The sequence below is a fragment of the Lissotriton vulgaris genome, chromosome 4_1 (genome assembly GCF_964263255.1).
Source record: "Lissotriton vulgaris chromosome 4_1, aLisVul1.2, whole genome shotgun sequence".
Classification (NCBI taxonomy): domain Eukaryota; kingdom Metazoa; phylum Chordata; class Amphibia; order Caudata; family Salamandridae; genus Lissotriton; species Lissotriton vulgaris.
Genome location: NC_141691.1, coordinates 1853524494 through 1853546069, shown reverse-complemented (window position 1 = coordinate 1853546069; position 21576 = coordinate 1853524494). Strand labels below are relative to the sequence as shown.

Here is a 21576-nt window from a genome sequence, read left to right as displayed (position 1 = left end):
CCCATTCCTGGTACTAAATGGTATCCCTGCTCGCAGGAGCGTGGGCAGGGAAAGTAAGTCAGCTTTCAGATGGCGAGAGTATTTTCAAAGCTCCTGCAGCGTGGGAGTTGACTTACTTACTCTTCCTGCGCTCCTACGGGCAAGAAAGCTCCCACCCGGCGGGAGAAGATAAAAAAAAAAGCTGCTCCCTCTGGGCAGTAACACTGTCAGCAGTGCTGACTCCTCGAGGGAGTGCTGCGGCATTTCACAGAGATACCGACAGATGTGGCACGCTGTATGCACTGAGACGACCTGCACAATTAAGACTTCGAACAATTTTGATGCATGTCCAGACGTTCTCACGCCACTCTTCCACACAGCGGCGCTGGGAAATCAACCCCATTACATGACGAATCAACAGGATTGAAACCAATAGAACCATGAAGTAATCTCTTGGTTCCTCACCGCACTGTGCACACTGGTACCCCCTCCCCCCATCCTGAGGAAGACTGGCAGCAGAGGAATCCACTCACCCTTTTGCATTAGGGTCGAAACGTCAACAACCCTATCTTGACCCCCCCATACATGAATCACAGATGAGGTTACGCTGTGATGGAAAAAAACTGATGAATGAAATGTACTGTATTTTAATTTGTATACAGGGGTAGGCCGGAATTCCTAAGGGATACCACTTTTTGTCAAGCTTTTAGGTGGATCTCTTATGCATTAACTTATTCGAATTACCCTCTTGATGATATCCATCTCCTTCTTGTCTATTCTTCACATGAGCACTTATTTTCAAACCCCCTTCTTCTTGATAATAACTGTGTGGATATTACAAATTGTATATTATGCTTTTGAATTTATGGCTTAGTACTTTTTGGATGAATACTTATCATAAATGAATAAATTGAATCTTGCTAGTCATCTTGAAGTGGCTAATAACTTTGTTTATGTTTTCGCCTTAATGTGCCTACAAGTATTTTATACTCATCAACTGGTATAAAATGGAGTATAAATAAGGAGTGTCTAGGACCACTGTTTTCTATATCGATCAACACCCAGGTCCTTTGACTTAACTGGGTCACCCCATTTATTATAATAGCGGGGGTAGTAAACTCTAGCATACAGCCGAACGGAGTTAAGTAAATAAATAAAACAAATTACATTGCGCGCGCTGCAAATGGCGAAGTAATTTGTTTTATTTATTTATTATTTATTTAACTCCGTTCGGCCGTATGTCGGAGTCTACTACCCCCCACCCTGGCCCTCGTCCGCCCTGCCTCACCGCCCCTCAGCACTCCCTCGAGGAGCCGCCACTAAATGCCAGCCCCTGATGCACCCAGGATGGGTGCATGCAGGGAGCTGGCTGGGGCCACAGGGGCCTTGCCCCCCTCCCCCACAGCCCTCAAGTGTTTGGTGGGTGGGTGAATGTGTCATTCATATTATTCTTCTGCCCATGACCGCATACAGCACGGGGCAATGGGTAAGCTGGCAGCTTCCCAGCAATAACGTTTTGCAAAAACTATGACAAAACATAACATGCAGTGACAAAGCTAAAAGGCTGTCGGCCAGAACCAGACCTACTGGCTTTGCCAATACCAACCAGATATTGAATTTTTCTCAGTGTAATGCCTGTCACTTTTTTCACATTTCTATTTGAAGTGGAAGAGAGGCACACAACAAACCAACTTACCTCTATATGCCTTCTGAAGTAAGGTGGTAAACAAACATACATACTAGTTGTGCATTGGTAGGTTTTAAAAGAACAAGACTATTAAAATCGAAATCATTAGCTTGTGGACTGCTAACTTCTTGGCCAGAGCTTCACTTGTTGCAGACTGCTCGTAAGCATGCTCGATTACACAGTAATACTGTGTTCCATCCTGTAAAGACGCTGCTGTACAATTACTGGACTGATTACTTCTACCACTCTGCCAAACTCTAAATCAGGCCCAGTAGCTGTGTTTTCGTCAACAATTTTAGCTGAGACTAATTGCCTTCCATGTACAAAGCATTCATTTGCTGAATGTACAAAGGAAATGCATTATATTTCAATTTCAATTATGAAACACACCAAATGAACTGTTGTTGTTTTGTAACATCACATGAGCAATAACAGCGGAATTTTAGGTCAAACATCACTTTGAGTTACAGGGTAATGATGTTCTATAGGTTTGGATAGGTTGACAAAATAATCAGTGCGAAAGTTCGGTGAGCAAGAAAGGTTCGTGAGGGGCCGCAGAGGGATGGCAGACATCAGAGGAGAGAGTGAAAGGGCTGTTCACTGATATTTGTGATTGTAGAGGTTACTACTCTACGCTAGGCCGAAGTAAAACAGCTTCACTGCCTTTGGACTTATTAGAAACTTAAAATCCACAGGGTAAGGTATTACTGTATTGTCTTATGTTGTGTGTTATTGTATTATGTTGTTGCACTCCAGGATTTTGTGCCTTTTAAGGTTCTTTATATTCCTCAGAGCCTGGAAATAAGAGCCTTAAAACAAGCTTCAGTGTTCAACACATTAAGGTTGATCCAAGGATTATCGTTTGCTGAAGAACAGGCGAATAATCATGGCTGCTTTGGAAGGACCAGTCAACAGGCGAAATGGACTTGCACATCCCAGTACACAATCTCATTGTCTCTTTTCGTTTCAGGTTGGTCCATTCCAGCCCTTCCAAGGGATCTCCGCAGCCTGGAGTAGAGTTGTCCTTTGCCACTCGCACAGGTACACGGCAAGGGATTGAAACACACCTATTCAGGGCCGAGACGCATAAAGACCTATCACTATGGACACGACAAATAGTGCAGGGCTGCCACAACTCCGCCGAGCTCATTAAAGAAATCGCAACCCGTAAGTGCTGCCCAAAGGGCCATCCTTGTGTATGTTTAAAGGCATTCTATATATTGCATATTCATTTAGTTACATTTTCATAGGCCCATTTAGTTCTTCTGTGCCCAACCTATCACCTCTGAGGCTGTTTTCTTTGAATTGCGGACATTACGAGTTTCACTCAACCGCTTCCTGAAGATGTTGTTTCCGATGGAACAGCATTGATTCTTTGGAGGGTGAGAGAGATGTCACGAATCAGGTGTCTCGCTGCTTTTTCCTCCCATGTCCATCTTTATACAACCAATTAGCTTCTCTGGATTTTGTATACGGATTTAGGGAGGTGTGTGTTGGAGTGGACGCCTTTCAATTCCTCAAGGAGGGTCACTTGTACAAAGGACCGACTCCTACACCCAATGGAGCTCAAGCTGGCAGCATCTCTAGAATAATAAGAATACATCAGAGTCAGAGGTGACATTTTTTTGTGTGTGGAATGTGAGCTGGTTCATCGGCTCAATCTATCATTTTTAGAGTTTACTTCTGCTCCACTAGAAAGATAAAAATAATTATCATATGAGACAACAGGTCACAAACGGCTGCAACATTGTCTATATGTCCATCCTATCTGTGACACCGTACCATTATGAATGGCTGTACAACAGCCAATCAGAATGGCCTAATCACAGAGCCCAGTTCTGAATGCTTGAGGGCAGCCATTCAGATGAGCCATCAACTTGCCTCCCTTTCATGGAGGCTGGGGAAGGAGGGCTGTCCAACCATGATTGATTTCCCAACTTCTAGTGCAGACTTCCCATTTCGTTTTACTCATACCACAGAGCAGATTTTGTGGATTTTTAAACTGAATTCCAAGCTGTACACGAGCTATACAAAAAGTGTTTGGTTCTATACTTTCTTGCGAAAAGTGGTAGCCTATCCTGATTACAAAACCTGTCCAACATGATGCTAAAACCAGATCTTGTGCCTGCGAATGTGCTGCTGATTGGCTGGCACGGTACATAGATTTGATCAAAATATGAGAAATATTATATATTAGAAAATATAGATACTTAAAAGTGCAGTCTCGCATTTTTTAAAATAAGTTAATTTGCACACTCCACACTACCACATTGGGCCCATTTTATTTTTAGATTTCTTTTATACCCAATGTATGGCAATTATTATAATTCCGACGAACACAGAGATTAGCCGTGCTCTATCCTTAACTTACTTTTATGCTTGTTTCAAAATCTCCAGGTTTGTTAATCATAACTGAATGACTCCCTCATTTAGAAGCACTGGATCATTGGGAAGGATGCCGGGGACGTGCTTGTCCCTAACCCCTCCCCCTGACCCTCGTCTCCTCCACATATGTCATGTAAGGTGACCGTAGAAGTGGTGAATGTCTTATACATTGTATGCAAGCATACAGAATTTTTAAAACAGATCTTTCCACTGTGATTGTATTTGGGATAGCAAAATATCTGGCAGCTATGTGAAATAAGAGAAGGCTCCTAAATAATACTATTTGAATACAGATCTATTTATTTCAAAAATTGTTGCAATGATGTATACATGAATGAATTTATACCTCAGATAGGTACTGGATGAAATGATCGGTTCTTTTTTACATTGCTTATGGATTGTGTGTGATTATAAACGCCTTTTGGCTGCTTATATTTTATTGTTTTTATTACCTGGACAATTTGCGTAATATGTTTTAAACTTTTAGAATGTTAATATTTGTGAACTCTTTTATGACAAACTGTCGAAATAAAGATACAATGAATAAATGTAACTCAATAGTAAAGAATCAGATAACTCTCTGTCAAAGTGGGGGTGCCAGACCAAGATGGCCGCACTGGTGTGAGGCTCCTGCCAGATCGAGCACTCTTCCTCATCCTCCAGTGATCCTGACCGGCGATATCCGATAGAACACCGCTCCATTGTGTCCGGGACATCGAGCTGCACCCAGAGATACCTATCATGTTGGGGTAGCACAACCGGAGACGGAGATATCTGCCAACGAGTCTGGGGTGTGCTGCCACCTTTGTGAGATCGAGCCCCTGCGACGGCCCAGCCTGCTGGGAAAATCCGGGGATTCGAGGCCTCCTCGAGGCGGACGTGAGAGGCCTGCTTCCCTCCGAAACTACAGTAATGCTTGGCGGACCGGAGGCGAGACCGACGCTGGGACAACCTAGCTTCTACCGGAGGTGAGCGGCGCCGGGGGAGAGGGCTCCCTGGGGCTGCGGGCGGCCGGACTGCACGCGCGCTCCCCAGGGCCGGGCACCAGACATACTCTACAGCCGGGCGCTTGGACTGTTGCGCTGTGGGGAGTGCTGGCTGGACACCCGCGCCTGCTGCCCACCTGCGCGACGCCTGGGTGACCCGCCCGGCTGGTGGTGGTGCTGCGTTCCGCCCCCCCTGCTGTACCCCACGGAGGCTACCCGATCTACAGGGGACGGCCCCCCCCGCGCCGCCACAGGTACATACGGCCTGCGGGGACCTGACCGCAGCAACTACGCTACCTGACGCCTGTGATGGGCTACTTGCCCCCCCCCCACACAACACGGCCTGTGGTCCCCGCTCCCCCATATCCGAAGCTTTGCAGACATTCTTCAGAGAGGCCCGGTAACTGCCGCTGCCCTCTCGCTTCCTGGCAACGAACCATCGGGGGAGATCTTTCCTCGCGCTGGAGTGCAACGATATTCGCACTGTGCCTTCTCGTACTCCCGATAAGGCAGCTAGGCACCCTTGTCCTCCTCACAGCCTGTTACTGTGCAAGGCCTATGCTACTGGCGGCCATTGCGTGGGACATCGGTCCGCAATGTGATCGCTTCCCGCACTTTTTCCCTTGGCATCTGGCGCTTCCTTTGAGAGAGGTGTACGCCCGAAAATAACGTGGGCCTTTTAATAATTGCTTGCCCTTCCCCCCTCCCGGTGACTGGATATTGGCTGGAAGAATTGTCCACGAAAGCCTGGAAACTCGTCTTACTCACAAAAACGACTGGGATTCAGGGCGCCTCCCCTTCTGCGGCCTCCAACTTTGTACATATAAGATCCCCCTGGTATTGACCCGCGCAGGATATTGAGGATCCCCTACCCGTAACTGTGTCGCGGACGCCAAGGCGGGACATGGGCCGCAGCGATGCCAGGCAGTCGAAAATTCAATTTGAAGCCAAGAAGTCGTCAAAAACGACGCCGGAGGACGGAGGCAGCCCTACCACGTCGGCCCCACAGGAGGAAGACTGGAAAACCCTCTTGTTAGGTATGAAGCAGAGCCTGTCGACAATAGACTCCAAAATCGACACCATAAATACACGCATGGACAGTGTGGTGGCTAAGTTGGAACATCATGACTAATGACTAATGATTAAAGAGGCCGAAGACAGGATTTCGACATTGGAAGACGGATCTACATCTTCCACCAAACAAGTCACTCAAATGGACAGGCTGCTCTGCTAAAAATAATAGCGGACAAGAATGAGGATTTGAAGGCGCGGTCTCGCCGCAATAACGTTCTTATTTTGGGCCTTGCAGAATCCACCAACACTGGAAAAATGGAGCCCTTTGTTGAAAACCTAGTAGTGGAACTGTTCGGAAAAGAATCATTCTCCCCCCACCTCATAGTGGAGAGAGCCCACAGATCCCTGGCAGCTCGCCCCCCTCCCGGGTCCCAACCAAGGCCCATCATTGCGCGTTCTGAACTATAGAGACCGTGACGCAGTGTTGCGACGCGCGAGAGAGCTGAGGACTGTAAATCATGGCAACGCAATACTGTCCTTTTTCCCCGATTTTACCCCTTCGGTCCAAGAAGCCAGGCGCAAATTTGCTGGGGTTAAAAAGAAACTACAAGCGCAGGAGATCCAGTATGCCATGCTGTATCCTGCAAAATTGAAAATCTCCCATCAAGGCAAACACCATCTGTTTCAAAATCCGCAGCAAGCGGAGGACTTCCTAAAACAATGCAGGAAAGAACAGCACAGAGAGGAATCAACTCGCAGACGCTCCAGATCACAGTCACCATTGTCACAACAAGACTAACCTAATGTGCTGATTTGTGGGACCTCGGGGTCGCACGGCCCCTGGTCACTGGGTATGTAAAGACTGCCTCCTGCGTAACCTGGTTAGGTTTCCGTGCTATTTTAAATCTTACTGGTCTAAGGTATAATTAATTGCTCGATCACCCACCTCCATCCCACACGAATCGACTGGGGTAAGCCTGGTCGAAAGTGGGTGAAAGAAGGGAGGTGGTTGGCAGGTCTGGTGCCCCTAGTTTTAACCCCCAATGGGTGAACCCCTACACTTCCCCTCCCTCCTAAGGGTAGGGATATGTGAAGTGCTCCTTTTTGCTGTGAGATGTTGTTTCTTAATGTTCTCTTGGGTTGGGGTGGGTGGGTGGGCGCTCTCTCCCCGGCGGGTTGGGGTTGCCGGCGTGGGTGGGTGGGAGTTCCGACATTTAATGCACATGACCACAATAACTCTGATATGGTCTTGGGTCGAGAGAGCTGGACTGAGATATGCTGTTTCTAGACGCACTGTTGATTTTGTTTCAAGTACGAACCTTGATATCATGCTTTTATATTACACATTTCTGTATCCATTGGGATGGGTGACGTAACAGACACACAACCAATCCAACAGCTGCAACTAATTTCGTGGAATGTACGGGTCTTAACAACCCGAGGAAAAAAAAGACAGATCTTAAGCTACTTAGATAGGCAGGGAGTTTCCATCGCAATGCTTCAGGAAACACATCTAATGTCAGGTAGTTCCCCACTGTTTGCAACCCGCTGGGCCTCCAGCAGAGTATTCTCGTCATATTCCAACTATGCTAGAGGGGTCACAATCTTGGTCAGGCGAGGGGTACACTTCACTCCCGCTGGTACTGAGACAGATGCGGGAGGTAGATATTGCATGATATGGGGCAGGCTCTATTCACACACAGTCCTATTTGCATGCTACTATGGGCGAAATACGAACGACCCAGCACCACTCCTCACGCTATGGGGTAAAATCCAATCGATGGGGGTTGCGCACGTCATCCTTGGTGGTGATTTCAACACTGCACTGCGGCCAACTATGGACAGATCTCACCCACAGGCTGTGCATTACACATGCACTCAGCACACCCTGTCGGACATTGTAGAGGAACATCGCCTGATCGACGCTTGGAGACATATACACCCCACACACGCGCAGGGCACACACTACTCAGCGGTGCACTCCATCTGGGCACGTCTGGACTACATACTTTGCACCACGGGGCTTTCTCCTTGGCTGGTTAAAGCAACCCACCTCGCCCGCACCTTCTCTGACCACTCCTCAGTATTGGTAACTCTGCGCATTCCCCTCGATGTTTCCCCCTACTTAAATTGACGACTTAACCCAGCTCACTTAACTGATTCGGCCTTCAAGGCGGAACTCCAACAAGACATAAAAGATTTTTTTGAACGCAACATATCTTCGGTGTCCAGTCTGACCACAGTTTGGGAGGCCTTTAAAGTCACAGTAAGGGGCTGGTGCATTGCTAAAGGGGGTTGAGTCCTCAGATCCCTGCGCGATGAGTTGCATAAACTCGAACTAGTACTAAAACAACTAGAACGGGATGTTTACAATCCCACACAGGCCACGCAGTCAGAGCTCAACTTCGAGAGAAACTTAATGACTATGCAGAACTCTCAGAGAAAGAATGTAAGTTCCAGGGTAAACCGTATGCTGGACGCATATACGGGGAAGGGGATAGGCCGGGCAGGGCACTAGCATCCACTGTTAACCCCCCTAGATATCACAATTACATCACTACCCTACTGGACGACCACAACGTTCCCCAAAGGAGCTTGCCAGACCAGCTTAGGGTCCTCACTGAGCATTACTCTACGCTTTACACCTCCCAGAGATCCACTTCGATAAATGTAAACACTTATTTAGAGGATACTGCGCTCGCATGGTTAGGCCCATCCCAACAAAAAATTCTCCATCACGTAATCGAGTTGGAGGAAATAACAGACGCCATAATGTCCATGAAATCAGGGAAATCGCCGCGTTCAGACGGGTTGCCAATTGATTTTTATAAAACATACATGCATATCTTAGCCCCGATCTTGCAGCAAGTGTACTACACTGCTCTGGAGGAAGGTATTCTGCCAACCACTATGCGCGAGGCCCTAATAACATCACTGCTAAAACCAGGCAAGCCGCCGAAATCTTGTGATTCATATCGACCCCTTTCCCTATTAAACTCGGATATTAAAATTCTGGCTTTGTCCCGAATCGTGCGACGTCCCATAATCTGCGTACACTTCAAGCAGTGATACAAGACCTAACTCCCACATGCGAAGCGGCCGCTATTTTTCTCGATGCCACAAAGGCTTTCGATTCGCTAGAATGGGACTACCTGCCGGCGTTACTATAAAGAATGGGCTTTCCCTTCAGTTTCCTAGACTGGATTCGATTACTATACCGACAGCCCCAGGCCTCAGTGGTGCTGAATGGCTCACGCTCGGCCCCCTTAGAAATCCACCGTGGCACACGGCAGGGATGCCCGTTGTCCCCAGTCCTATTTGCCATAGCGATCGAACCATTGGCAGCCAAATTGCGTCAACACCACAGCCATCGCTCTCTCATATACCCGGAAAGACAATTACTTATAGCATTATATGCTGACGACATGACCCTTAACGTACATAAACCTCAGAAAAATTTGAACCCTCTGCTGCACGAAATTACCAAATTCGGAGGTATTTCGGGCATACAAATCAATTGGTCGAAATCAGCCCTATTTCCACTGACAGACAAAACCACGCAATTTCCCCTTGATTACCCTCTAACCTGGGAGGCAGAGGAGATTAAATATTTGGGTATAACCGTGACTAGACAACGGGACATGCTCATTAGGGTCAATTACGGGACGGTTATGGACAAACTGATGGACAATGTCACCAGATGGATTCATCTTCCACTATCTATGGCGGGACGCATCTCACTGATTAAAATGGTAGTGTTACCAAAACTACTGTATCTCTTCACTAATATCCCATATAATCCGGGTGTCCATTTTTTCCGTACACTTAACTCACAAATGTCGCATCTCATCTGGGGTGGGAAACAGGCCCGGATCGGCTTGATGACACTGATGCTACCCTACCACCAGGGCGGATTCGATGTACCTAACTTCCAGCGATACTACGACTGTGCACAGGGCCACTTTGCCGCATACTGGCTTCATCCCCCCCTTTTATGGCACACCTGGCAGTCGAAGACGGCTACATGAGGCCGATGCAACCATCGGGCTACCTCTACTCCGAGGCCAAAATTGCAGATCGAGATCCAACCACGGTTGACTGCACAATACTTGCCTGGAGACGCTTGGCGGAAGCCATGGGGACGCCATTCCTATACTCGCCACTTATGACCCTAGCACACGATCCACGACTTAGCATAACCTGTGAGGAAATAGGCCGTAAAATGCTCACAAGATTGGCGCTTCACACGTGGGGTGACCTATATCTACAGGGCAGCTTCCGCACATCAGCGCAATTCTTTGGTGAAGAATCCCCCTCTGTCATGGATACATTCCTATATGTACAGTTGAGACAGGGCGTTAAGGCGGTCACCCCAGCCTTTCCGGATGAACCGGATACAGTCCAGCCTCTTCATTCTCTACTCCAATCTGACACCCCGAAACACGTTGTCTCCATGCTCTACAAACATACACAGGCAACCCCATCCCCTCCCACCCTTAGAGCGAGACAAGACTGGGACGACTAACTAGAAGCCCCTATGTCGGATAAACAATGGGAAGAGAGTTGTGCGCACACCACTGCAGTGACTGGTAACACACGCCTCAGACTGGTACATTATAAATTTCTGCACCGGCTTTATTACACCCCAGCCAAACTACATCGCTTTGGACTCCGGGATGATGACCGGTGTCTGCGTTGCAAGGCCGAAGGCGCGGATTTTTTCCACCTTGCCTGGACGTGTCGAGCAGTGGCGACTTTTTGGGATGAGGTATTTAAAGCCATGTCCGACATGGTCGGAGTGACTGTGTCACCCTGCCCGAGGGTCGCGTTGCTGGGACAGGCTTGCCCCGAGTTGACTGCGCACCGTAAATTTTTTGCGTTCGGCCTTCTCCTGGCAAAGCGGCATGTGGCATGCCGTTGGGGACTGGGGCGAGCACCTAAGTTTAAAGATTGGCTGACTACAATGATCACATGGCAAGTCCAACTGCACAATCACGCGGAGTTACTTCCCCACAAATCAAGACCCAAGGACATATGGTGTCCACTTACCGCGTACCTTCTCCGACTGCAGGCCAACACACAGCCGGACGACGACATGACACAACAAGAGGTCGCCCCTTCGATACCAGATACTGCACCTCACACCTGATACATAACACTCATTGAAGTTCTCCCCAATACACAGGCCATACCCGTCACGTACGATGCTACCTGCACTACCGCACACTGAAATACCTGTCTTATACTCATTGACACCCGTTGTACATCTGCGATGTTTGGGATCTACATTTCATTTTAATTATGCGGGTTGAACTCATAGTGAAATCCTTATATTCTTTGCTGTCCAGCTGGTTCAGCGCGTCCCCACTAACCCAATGGATGTACATTTAGCATGATGTATTGATAGTCACGTCTAATCTAATTCAATATCTAATCAACAGTCACACCCCCCTTCCTCTCCCCTCCCTTTTCCGCGTACTTCGAATTGGCCCCCCCTTCTCCTTCCTTTTTACACGGCCGATATGGGGGGTACACAGGAGGAAGAACAGTCAGCGATGGACCCATCAGTTTGTCGGGTTACTCGGTTAAGTTGAAGTGGATTTAAAAAACAAAAACAAAAATAGAAAAGTTGTGAAACCTCAAGCATTCTCTGTCCTATATCAATCATTATCTCCAGTATTACGTAATGCTTTCTCACACAGCTCCCAATAGCATTTAACGCGGCCGGCCCTGATGGGTTGTAGGCGTCTTGCTGTGTCAGACTTGTATCCCCTCAGCGAGAAATATATTTCAAGGAGAATGTTGTAGCTGCCAGCCTGACTATACAGGTTGTAGGTGAAAAAAGCTGTGTAACCTATACTTGCCGTAATAACGGTTTTCAAAAAAAAAAAAACTCTGTCAAAGTCAAAAACATCAAAGAAGGACAAGCATTTAAGCAAATAGTGCCAGAGAGGCTTTGTGAGATAGCAACATGGCTGTTTAAAGAACGTAAAGGGTAAAGCTGTCCAATTAGGAATTGTAGATTGTGTTGTTCCTGAAGAATGTTCTGAGTAGGTGAAAAAGTATAGTTTGCTTCATTGAATAAAGACACTTGACTGCTGAGACAAATGTGGTTCTAATAATCGCCGAGTTTGGCAATATCGCGACCTCACAGTTTTATCGGAACTGCAAGCACACATAATAATATATTTAAAAGCCTTGGATCAGTATCACGAATTTGACCCAAACATTTTGAACTATATAGTAGTTTGCACTTCTCTATTAAATCTAGCATCTCGCGGTCTGGTGGCATAAGAAGTGTTGCAGATAGTCTATCCTTTATTCTGAACAGTTAACAAATAATACTTCCATCTTTTGATTCCCTTCGAACAAGGTTCTTTTTGGTAATGAAAGTTCAGTGGTTAGATATCTAATTGTAAACGAGCACAGCAAGCAATATCGGATTGGTGCATTCCGATTGGCCGCTTGCTGTTTAATTTTTGCCAGGGAGTAACAATGGTGGGTTCTGTTTCCGGTCAGTAAGTACCAGGGAGTTGGACAAGCCTGCACTGACACTGTACATGTTCCTGTTATTTATCTGGTCCGAGTATCTGGAGGAGGCTATCCTGCCTGCCTGCCCATTGAGGGCTGTGGTCCTTCCCACACATGCCCCAGTTGAGCCGCCCACTTAGCTTCTGGCTGCTGGTAAAGGTACCAGTGATATTCGAACAGAGCAAGCAGAAAAGGGTGCAGATGCCGGGTGGCTTTTTGATAAGGAGTGTGTCCTCACTCAGCAGCCACCATCACCATTGAAGACCCCTTAATAATGCTTCTATTAGGACAACACCCAGTCAGACATCAAATTCACAACTGCACCTTTTTCACCATTTTACTTACAACAACACCTTGTACCCTCCTTTTCATCGCAACACTCTAGAAGAGGCTTCAGGACCAGACACAACACTCTCGAGGAGACCTCCAGAATCAGACAAGGCACTCTCGAGGAGGCCTTCAGAATCAGACAAGGCACTCTCGAGGAGGCCTTCAGAATCAGACAAGGCACTCTCGAGGAGGCCTTCAGAATCAGACAAGGCACTCTCGAGGAGGCCTTCAGAACCAGACAAGGCACACTCGAGGAGGCCTACAGAACCAGACACAGCACACTAGAGGAGGCCTTCAGAACCAGACACAGCACACTAGAGGAGTCCTTCAGAACCAGACACAACACACTAGAGGAGGCCTTCAGAACCAGACACAGTACACTAGAGGAGGCCTACAGAACCAGACACAGCACACTAGAGGATGCCTTCAGAACCAGACAGCACCCTAGAGGAGGCCGTCAGAACCAGACAGAGCATTCTAGAGGAGGCCTTCAGAACCAGACACAGTACACTAGAGGAGGCCTACAGAACCAGACACAACACACTAGAGGATGCCTTCAGAACCAGACAGCACCCTAGAGGAGGCCGTCCGAACCAGACAGAGCACTCTAGAGGAGGCCTTCAGAACCAGACACAGCACACTAGAGGAGGCCTTCAGAACCAGACACAACACACTAGAGGATGCCTTCAGAACCAGACAGCACCCTAGAGGAGGCCTTCAGAACCAGACAGAGCACTCTCGAGGAGGCCTTCAGAACCGGACACAGCACACTAGAGGAGGCCTTCAGAACCAGGCACAGCATTCTAGAGGAGGCCTTCTGAACTAGACACAGCACACTAGAGAAGGCCTTCAGAACCATACACAACACACTAGCACACTTGAGAAGGCCTTCAGAACCATACACAATACACTAGCACACTAGAGGAGGACTTCAGAACCAGACACAGCACTCTCGAGGAGGCCTTCAGAACCAGACACAGCACACGAGAGGAGACCTTCAGAACCCAGACACAAAACTCTAGAGGAGGCCTTCAGAGCCAGACACAAGACTCTAGAAGAAGCCTGCAGAACCAGACACAGCACTCTAGAGGAGGCCTTCAGGACCAGACACAACACACTAGAGGGACCTTCAGAACCAGACACAACACACTAGAGGAAGCCTTCAGAACCAGACACGTCACACTAGAGGAGGCCTTCAGAACCAGACACAGCAATCTATAGGAGACTTTCAGAACCAGACACAACACTCTCGAGGAGGCCTTCAGAACCAGACACAACAAACTAGAGGAGGCCTTTAGAACCAGACACAACACACGAGATGAGTCCCTCAGAACCAGACACAACACACAAGAGGAGGCCTCCAGACCTAGACACAACCCTCTAGAGGAGGCCTTTAGAACCAGACACGGCACACTAGAGGAGGCCTTCAGAACAGACACAACATTCTAGAGGAGGCCTTCAGAACCAGACACAACACACTAGAGGAGGCCATCAGAACCAGACACAGCACACTATAGGAGGCCTTTAGAACCAGACACAGCACACTAAAGGAGGCCTTCAGAACCAGACACAACCCTCTAGAGGAGGCCTTTAGAACCAGACACGGCACACTAGAGGAGGCCTTCAGAACAGACACAACACACTAGAGGAGTCCCTCAGAACCAGACACAACACACTAGAGGAGGCCTCCAAAACTATACTCAACTCTGCAAATGTAGTTTCCAACTCAAAACACCTCTCTCCTGAGCAGGGCAATAGCTAGATGTGGCCTACATTTGAACACAATAATCTATTGAAACTGATGCATATCTTAAAGACCTAGGTACTTTGTCACGAAGTAGGGACATGAAGAGGGTTTTTAGGCCCCACAGATGTGTATTGAGTGATTCCTTCATCTCTGTTGCCTCACTTGGTCAAACAGATGTTTGACTCCTTGAATCGGTGAGTGCGGCCCTCCACATAGCTTGTGGTTATGGTTGGAAAGGAGTAGAGGTGGTAAGTAGCTGGGGTGGATTTACTTAACTAAAGATTGGGTCCAGATATTCTGCAGTTTTCTAGGTAAATATGATTCAGGAAATTAAACAGATGTGTTTTCTGTGTGCATATGCGGGCGTTAAGTATGCATAACATAAACAACACGTGTACATTATACACATGTGGTCCTAATCTACTGGAAAAACAGAAGGTCCCAAGGCAATATCTCTGAACTATCATTGGGAAAACTGTGGAATTTTGGATCAGCAATATTCACATAAATCTGTTATTTTTAGGGGGATTTTCATGCATTTTTCTATTATGGACTTAGCGAAAGTTTTATGTAATGATTAGTAACAACTAAGGGTATATCACAGTCTAAAAATAATTTGTTTAGGTAGTACGAAGCTAGAGGAGCGGGGATTCAATGTTAAGTTAGGTTTACAGTGTGCAGAGCCATAGGGTTTAGACATGAGCATTTACATGGGTAGTGGTTACAGTTTAAGGCATACAAGCTGAGGCAGCGAGGTTCAGAAGGTGCCACATGGGCGGTCACCAGTGGCGGCTACTCCGCTATGGTGAAGGATCGTCGCCCCCATTGCCAGCACCCTCAAAATGTGAAAAACTCAGAACTTGGTGGCCATTGTTCCATGGAATTGTAAGTGAATAGCCAAAAACATGTGAAGTATATTCATGTGTACACTTTGCCTTATTTACACATTCATTTGCACAAGTTTGATAATTAGGCTTATAGTGTTTTAGAATTTTGCATGGTATTGATAAAGAAATGCTGTGCTGAGTATAAGAAGATGTATTTTGATTTGTTTAACTTTTGTAATGTCCATTTAGAAAGCATTTTACCTATTATTATTTAGAACAACTTGTATTTTCCATAAAAATCACAATATATTTTGTTTCTCTCCCTCCCCTGTTCAGCTTGCACATACAAGAACCAAGGATGCCGCCTGACTATTCACTATGAGAATGGCTTCTCCATAACAATAGAACCCCAAGATGGCGCCTTTCAAAAGCCTATTGTGCAATATCCTTACGAAAGACTAAGAATGTCCTCGGATGATGGTGTTAGGATGCTCTATTTAGACTTTGGTGGAAAGGATGGTGAAATAGTAAGTATCAGAATGTATAACTGGTGCTAACAATCATGTTTACAAGAAAATACAACCAGCAATGTGTTTGTAAGGTGTGCGGTGGCCAATAAATTGCTCTGATGAGGAAAAGTGGAGTTATCTCAATGATTGACTTTAATTCTGTATTGTGGGTCCTACTACTAGTGCTATTAAGCAGGAGATATATTTCACATAGGAAATCTTGTGTTATTAAATAACAACATGCACCTGTTCCAGAGCCCTGTCTATGGGTTGTGGTGTTGCATTCACCAATGCTTCTCTGTAGCATCCCTTTTCTTTAGTCCTGTGTCTGTGTTCCCTCAGGATGACCCTTCTGTCGGATTGCCTTCCTTTCAGGTTCTGCATGGATCAGGTTTGAGTGAGGTCCTACTGATTTGGATAGTCATTCCAAAGAAATACTGCTAAAAGCAGTTGTCTGCACCCATTTCACTTTGCATCCTTTATTCAGGTAACACTGACAGAGCTTTCACATTAAAATATGGTGAGAAGAAGCATCTTCCTTAAGCACATTTAACACAACAAACTAGCCTTTCCTTGATAAATGCATCCTTACGGTCACCGTTTGGCATCACTGGAGTCCGAGTTAATGTCATCACATTCAGGCAATGACCCATTTGCGCTGTCCGTGCGGAAAAAGGGTCATCTTCTCTCTTCCCATCCTACTATTTTGGCTCTTCATCTTTTTCTTAATAATAATTGGTAATCCTCAATGGACTTGCACCCGTTTCGTTCTCCATAGCCTCTACAGTTTTCAAATATTCTCTCCATACAGCTGTGGGTAGATTCAAAGCCTGGCTTGACTGGCTCCACTTATTTGGAGATTTTTTCATTGTCCCGCTCCAAATAATTCGCTATTCTTTTCTGGGTCCTCTCTTTGAAATGTTGTATTTACAGTGCAGTAACTTACCTGGTTGCGCTCTGTAAAACGCTGTAGCCACTTTGCCATCCTTCCAAAAGGCTACGGTCCAGATTTACTAAAATGTGATGCAAGACAATGTACCAACCAGAGTTCTGTGCTGCCTTGCATCACAGGGAAGGGGAAAAGGAGAGAAATGTGGGATATCTATTAAGATAAAGTACATTTTTTGCTCCCTCAGCACTGGCACACTTATGGCCGCCATGCGCCAATGCGCACACCATTGCACTACAGTGCAAGGTTGTGTACATTCGCTAAAACATGCGTTTTATACTGTTTTAGCCTGGATGGAAATTGGGGGTCTGGCAGGTTCCTAGAGGGTGCCTCTGCGTATATCCTGGTGACCAGAAGCAACAGGTGCCCTGTAGTGGCAGCTGGTTGCTGGAGAGGTAAGCACTAACTGCCCTAGTCTCTCTAGCCTGTGTGCTGCCTCTCTGATGTCTGGGGCATAGTGTGCAAAGTATCTGGGCCAGCCATCAGCCACCCCAAAGTGACATGAGTGAACGTCTCATCGGCAAGTCATCTCAGACCCGCAACCATGCCCACAACCTCCCCCACGGCTTAGGGAACGCTGTTTGGATGGTAGCAGGCTAGGAGGTTACTGTATCTGTGCCCCACTCCCACCAGGAGCAGTGAAGGGGTATGGGCTGCAGCGCTGATGCCGTCTCGGACTCCCTCTTCTGGATGGTGTAGTCGCAGTGTTGGAGGATGGGAACCTCCCACCCGAACTCTGATACTAGTGAAATGTGGAGAACGTTTAGTCATGGAGTGGAACCGTGAACACGTCTACATAGATTAGGTGAACCAAAAAGTGTAACCTTTGCACTATTGCATCCACCATGACATCAAAGTGGACAGTAATACATGACCTGTTCAATTGATGTTTTATCTGAGTTTTTACTAACTACATATTTCTCTAGATCCAGAAATAGCAATGTTCCAATGACAGTGCGCAACAGCGCAAAGGATTATTTTGATAGGCGGCAGTCATCTCATAAATCTTTATGATCCTATACACATGCATGTCATCAAATGAATTATGATCCCCTTGTTTCTGTCTCTAGTTCTGTAGACAGAGAAGGTGTCCAAAAGGTTAGATATTGAAAACTGGACTATTTTACTCTTTCACCCATTTAAGCAAAATGTATTTTTAAATCCTCGGGGGGGGAGCCTTGTTTTGCTGACGGTGCTTCCACTTTGAGTACTTGGTCAGGTCTTTGCATTTTGCAAAGATTCCTTGGCTGGTTAAGTGAGCCAGGAGGGACCATGCTCTTGCCTGAGTGGGAAGCCGTCTCGCCAGATACTGGTGGGCATCACCCCAACCGATGCAAGAGTTTTTCGCCAACTTTGTTCAAAATTTTGTACAAGTATTTTGGGGGTTTTAATCTATTTTCTCCAGGCAACTGTATGAAGTAGGTATGAAATAGGAACTCCAGTTCATGAAGATCATTTTATATACTGATGTTTGTATTCCCCCTCCACACTCCCCCCTCTCCCCCCCCACCCTGCGTCGAGAGATGCCTTTTTGGCAACTCTAGTGCAATTGCTGCGTGATGTTGGCTCGATTCCTGCATGTCCTATGCAGACACAGAACCTGGTCCCAGGATGTGGGTCAGTGCCTTTGAGAGGATGAATTGCATCTGGCTCAGCACACCGAGTGTGCAGTCTGGAAATGTCTGATGTAAGTGAGCGCCGTTCCAGGGGTCCAGCGATTCATCAGTGGCCGTGGATCCTCCAGCAGATCTTCCCAGGGAAGGTCTTCCTCATGCCTGCAGCGCTCTGGCACTCATGCATAGAGCTCTTCCGAAGCCCGTGGCAGGATTATTCTACTCTTGTGCGCAGACATGTTTTCCCAAAGGAACCCTCCAACTAGACAGAGTTTGACTCCATGGAACCCGTTATTATTATGGGGAAACTAAAATAGATGCTAGATGTATTCTGTAAGCATCGAACTTTAAGCACTAGTCAGGTATTAAACTTTGCGCTTGAGAAAGGAACGAGGAAAGAAGAAAAAAGAGGGAGGGAGGGATATCTGCAGGGTTTTATTTGGTTTCCATCACCTCAAATTACCTGATTAAACAAAGGGCCTCATTTTGATCATCACCGACAGACCATCGGTGGTGGTCCCATTGACAGACCACTCTTCAGACTGACTGCCGCATTACCACGCAGGCGGTTGGACCCTTAACTGTCAGGGGACGGACCGCCACTTCTGACAGGATCTACTGATCCGGACAGGGCTGCGGTCGGGATCTTTATCCTGAATGGAGGTGGCGCCTGCACAGACACCTCCGCCAGGATTACGATGTCCATTTCCGACAATCTTTTTAGCAGTTCCACTGCCATGAAAAGGCTGTTGGAAAGGACTTTGGGGGCCCCAAGCAGGGCCTTTGTCTCCCTTGAGCCACTGCTATGTTGCCTGGGGGTACTTGTAGTGCCTGCACACATCCATGCACCATGTTCAGCCACCAAGTGGTGCCTGGCACACGGTGCATGGATGTCAATGTCAATGTCAATGGTATTTATAGAGCGCAAACAATCATCCCCAATGGGATATCACGGTGCTGTCCTGACAGTAGTGAGTAGTTAACAGATAGCAGAGTAAGGATTGTATTTAGTCAGATTTAGGAAAAAGAAATGCTTTTAATTGCTTCCTGAAGGACAAATAACATTCTGTTAGTCTGCACAAAGTGCTTTTTTCTACAGCAGCTGGTGCTGTGGCCCATTTTCTGGGCCGTACCACAATCCGCAGTAGAAAAAGTAGTTTCCAATCGCCTACACGGTGGTCTTATTGTAATTTGGTGGGTGGGACCGCTGACTCCTTGTCGGGCGGACTCATTCCCGCTGCGATGGCGGTTGGTCGATCTACCGACCGCCACTGTAATTAGGCCCAAAGAGAGCAGGGGAGGTGGCAAGCAGGAGGCAGCGCCTTAGGGTTTAGTGTTCCCAGCATGGGCACCTTGACCGGTTTCTTACCGTCGCCCAGGTTTGAACAGCGGGACGCTGGCAAGGGTGAGCATACCTGGACATCGCTGATGATCTCTGTCTAAGGCTTACTGCTCTCACACACGAGAGAAAAACAAGATTTGAACCTTGAACATAAAGAGGCGGAGAAAAAGTCTATGTAAAAACAGCAAAGTGATATAAAAGAAAATTAATTAGTAACAAACAAAAAGTAAATGCAAAACATGTGGAACAAAGATAGAACACAAAAGAGAGGCGAGCGGACACTTATTTAGCAACTTGCCAGTTAAACAAAGCTTCAAAATGTGTTCCAAAAAAGCATTGTTAAGTTAAGGTTTTCACTGTGCGGGGTGGGCCAAGGCAATGCCGTCTCACAAGAATAACTACACGGCCTTTCCCTGGAGACCTGTGGAGTGAGATTTTTGTTTTTCACAGAGATAATTGTGAGAATGCCTCTAATGAGAAGGTGACGGTCTAAGTGCTAAACTACTAATGAAAGGTCAAAAAGGCTTTTAACAAGCTACTGACCTCTATCTGACCTGTACAGTGAGCGGATTAGGGCATATGGGGTCTCCTTGTCGTCTGACCAGATCTATGTTTTCTTCATCGGGCGAGCCCTCTAATTCGGTCCGCATATGGTATTGCGGCCAACTCCTAACACACAGACGCCTCGTTAGGGCTAGTTAGCGCTATATAAATCCAATTACAAGTCCCACATGTCTAGTAAAGCAAGGGCGTGGCTGGATAAACATACCACCCTTTAGCAGCATGAATGTGTCTTCGCAGCACTGTGCCGTGATACATGCCAGCGCTGTCTTTGCTGCTCTGTACTTAATATGCTAATTAGATACAGAGAAATGGCCTGGGTCGTGCACAGCGAGGCCCCAGGGCCATCTCACGAATATTGATGAGGCGTGCTTTGGGCGAGCACCTCAAAGAAGCGAAGGCGGCCTGCGAGGGACATCAGACCTCCGAGCCCTGCCTTGGGTTTCGCTAGGCGCCTGCACTCAGACCCCTGTCACTTATAGGGATACATGTTTGTGCTGCACTGAATGCTGCAATACAGAGTTACAACCCCTCCCCCCAACCTCACCAGAAACACAGCCCACGTATGTAACCCCGCCAGATAGCAAGATTATGCACATACTGTGAATCTATGATAGATGCAAAGCTCTAAAACGTTTACTACAAATACATGTGCACTTATCTCTCCGCCTACTTTCATATAGGAAATGTTCCTTGCACCCAAGCTTGGGGCCACTCTAGTGACGTCTATTGGGTCATGAAGTAACAGAATATCTCCTGATGACAGTCTTAGATGTAGTATGTTGTTAGGGCTGGAGAGAAACATCAGGACGTGAACAGAATTTATATGCACAAAGTGCCAAACGGGTCCCTAAATGTATGAAAGTAAACTGTGTTTATATTTGATAACATAAATGAAATACAATCATTCGCTTTATTGATTCTCTTGTCCTGTAGGTTATGGGATTAGTGCATCACTGCTGCTACTGGTTTCCATTTCAGCAAGTGACAATTGTATTACACTTGCATTTTAAAGACCAGGACGGCATAGATTGACAGTGGCCAAGTAAAGGCGTTTACTCTGCCCATCTGAGGTGGAGTATTTAATGCAACTCTAAATCACCATATATCAGCAGA

The 21576-nt window shown here is 46.9% G+C and overlaps 1 protein-coding gene across 1 annotated transcript in view; it reads left to right on the top strand.

Moving 5' to 3' along the window:
* The window catches only part of SNTB1 (syntrophin beta 1), a 570439-nt gene that overhangs the window by 534669 nt on the left and 14194 nt on the right, over nt 1-21576 (top strand). The window contains exons 5-6 of the mRNA XM_086966166.1: nt 2637-2833; nt 15823-16013. Coding sequence (XP_086822292.1) covers nt 2637-2833; nt 15823-16013 — 388 coding nt within the window. The remainder of the gene's footprint in view (nt 1-2636; nt 2834-15822; nt 16014-21576) is intronic.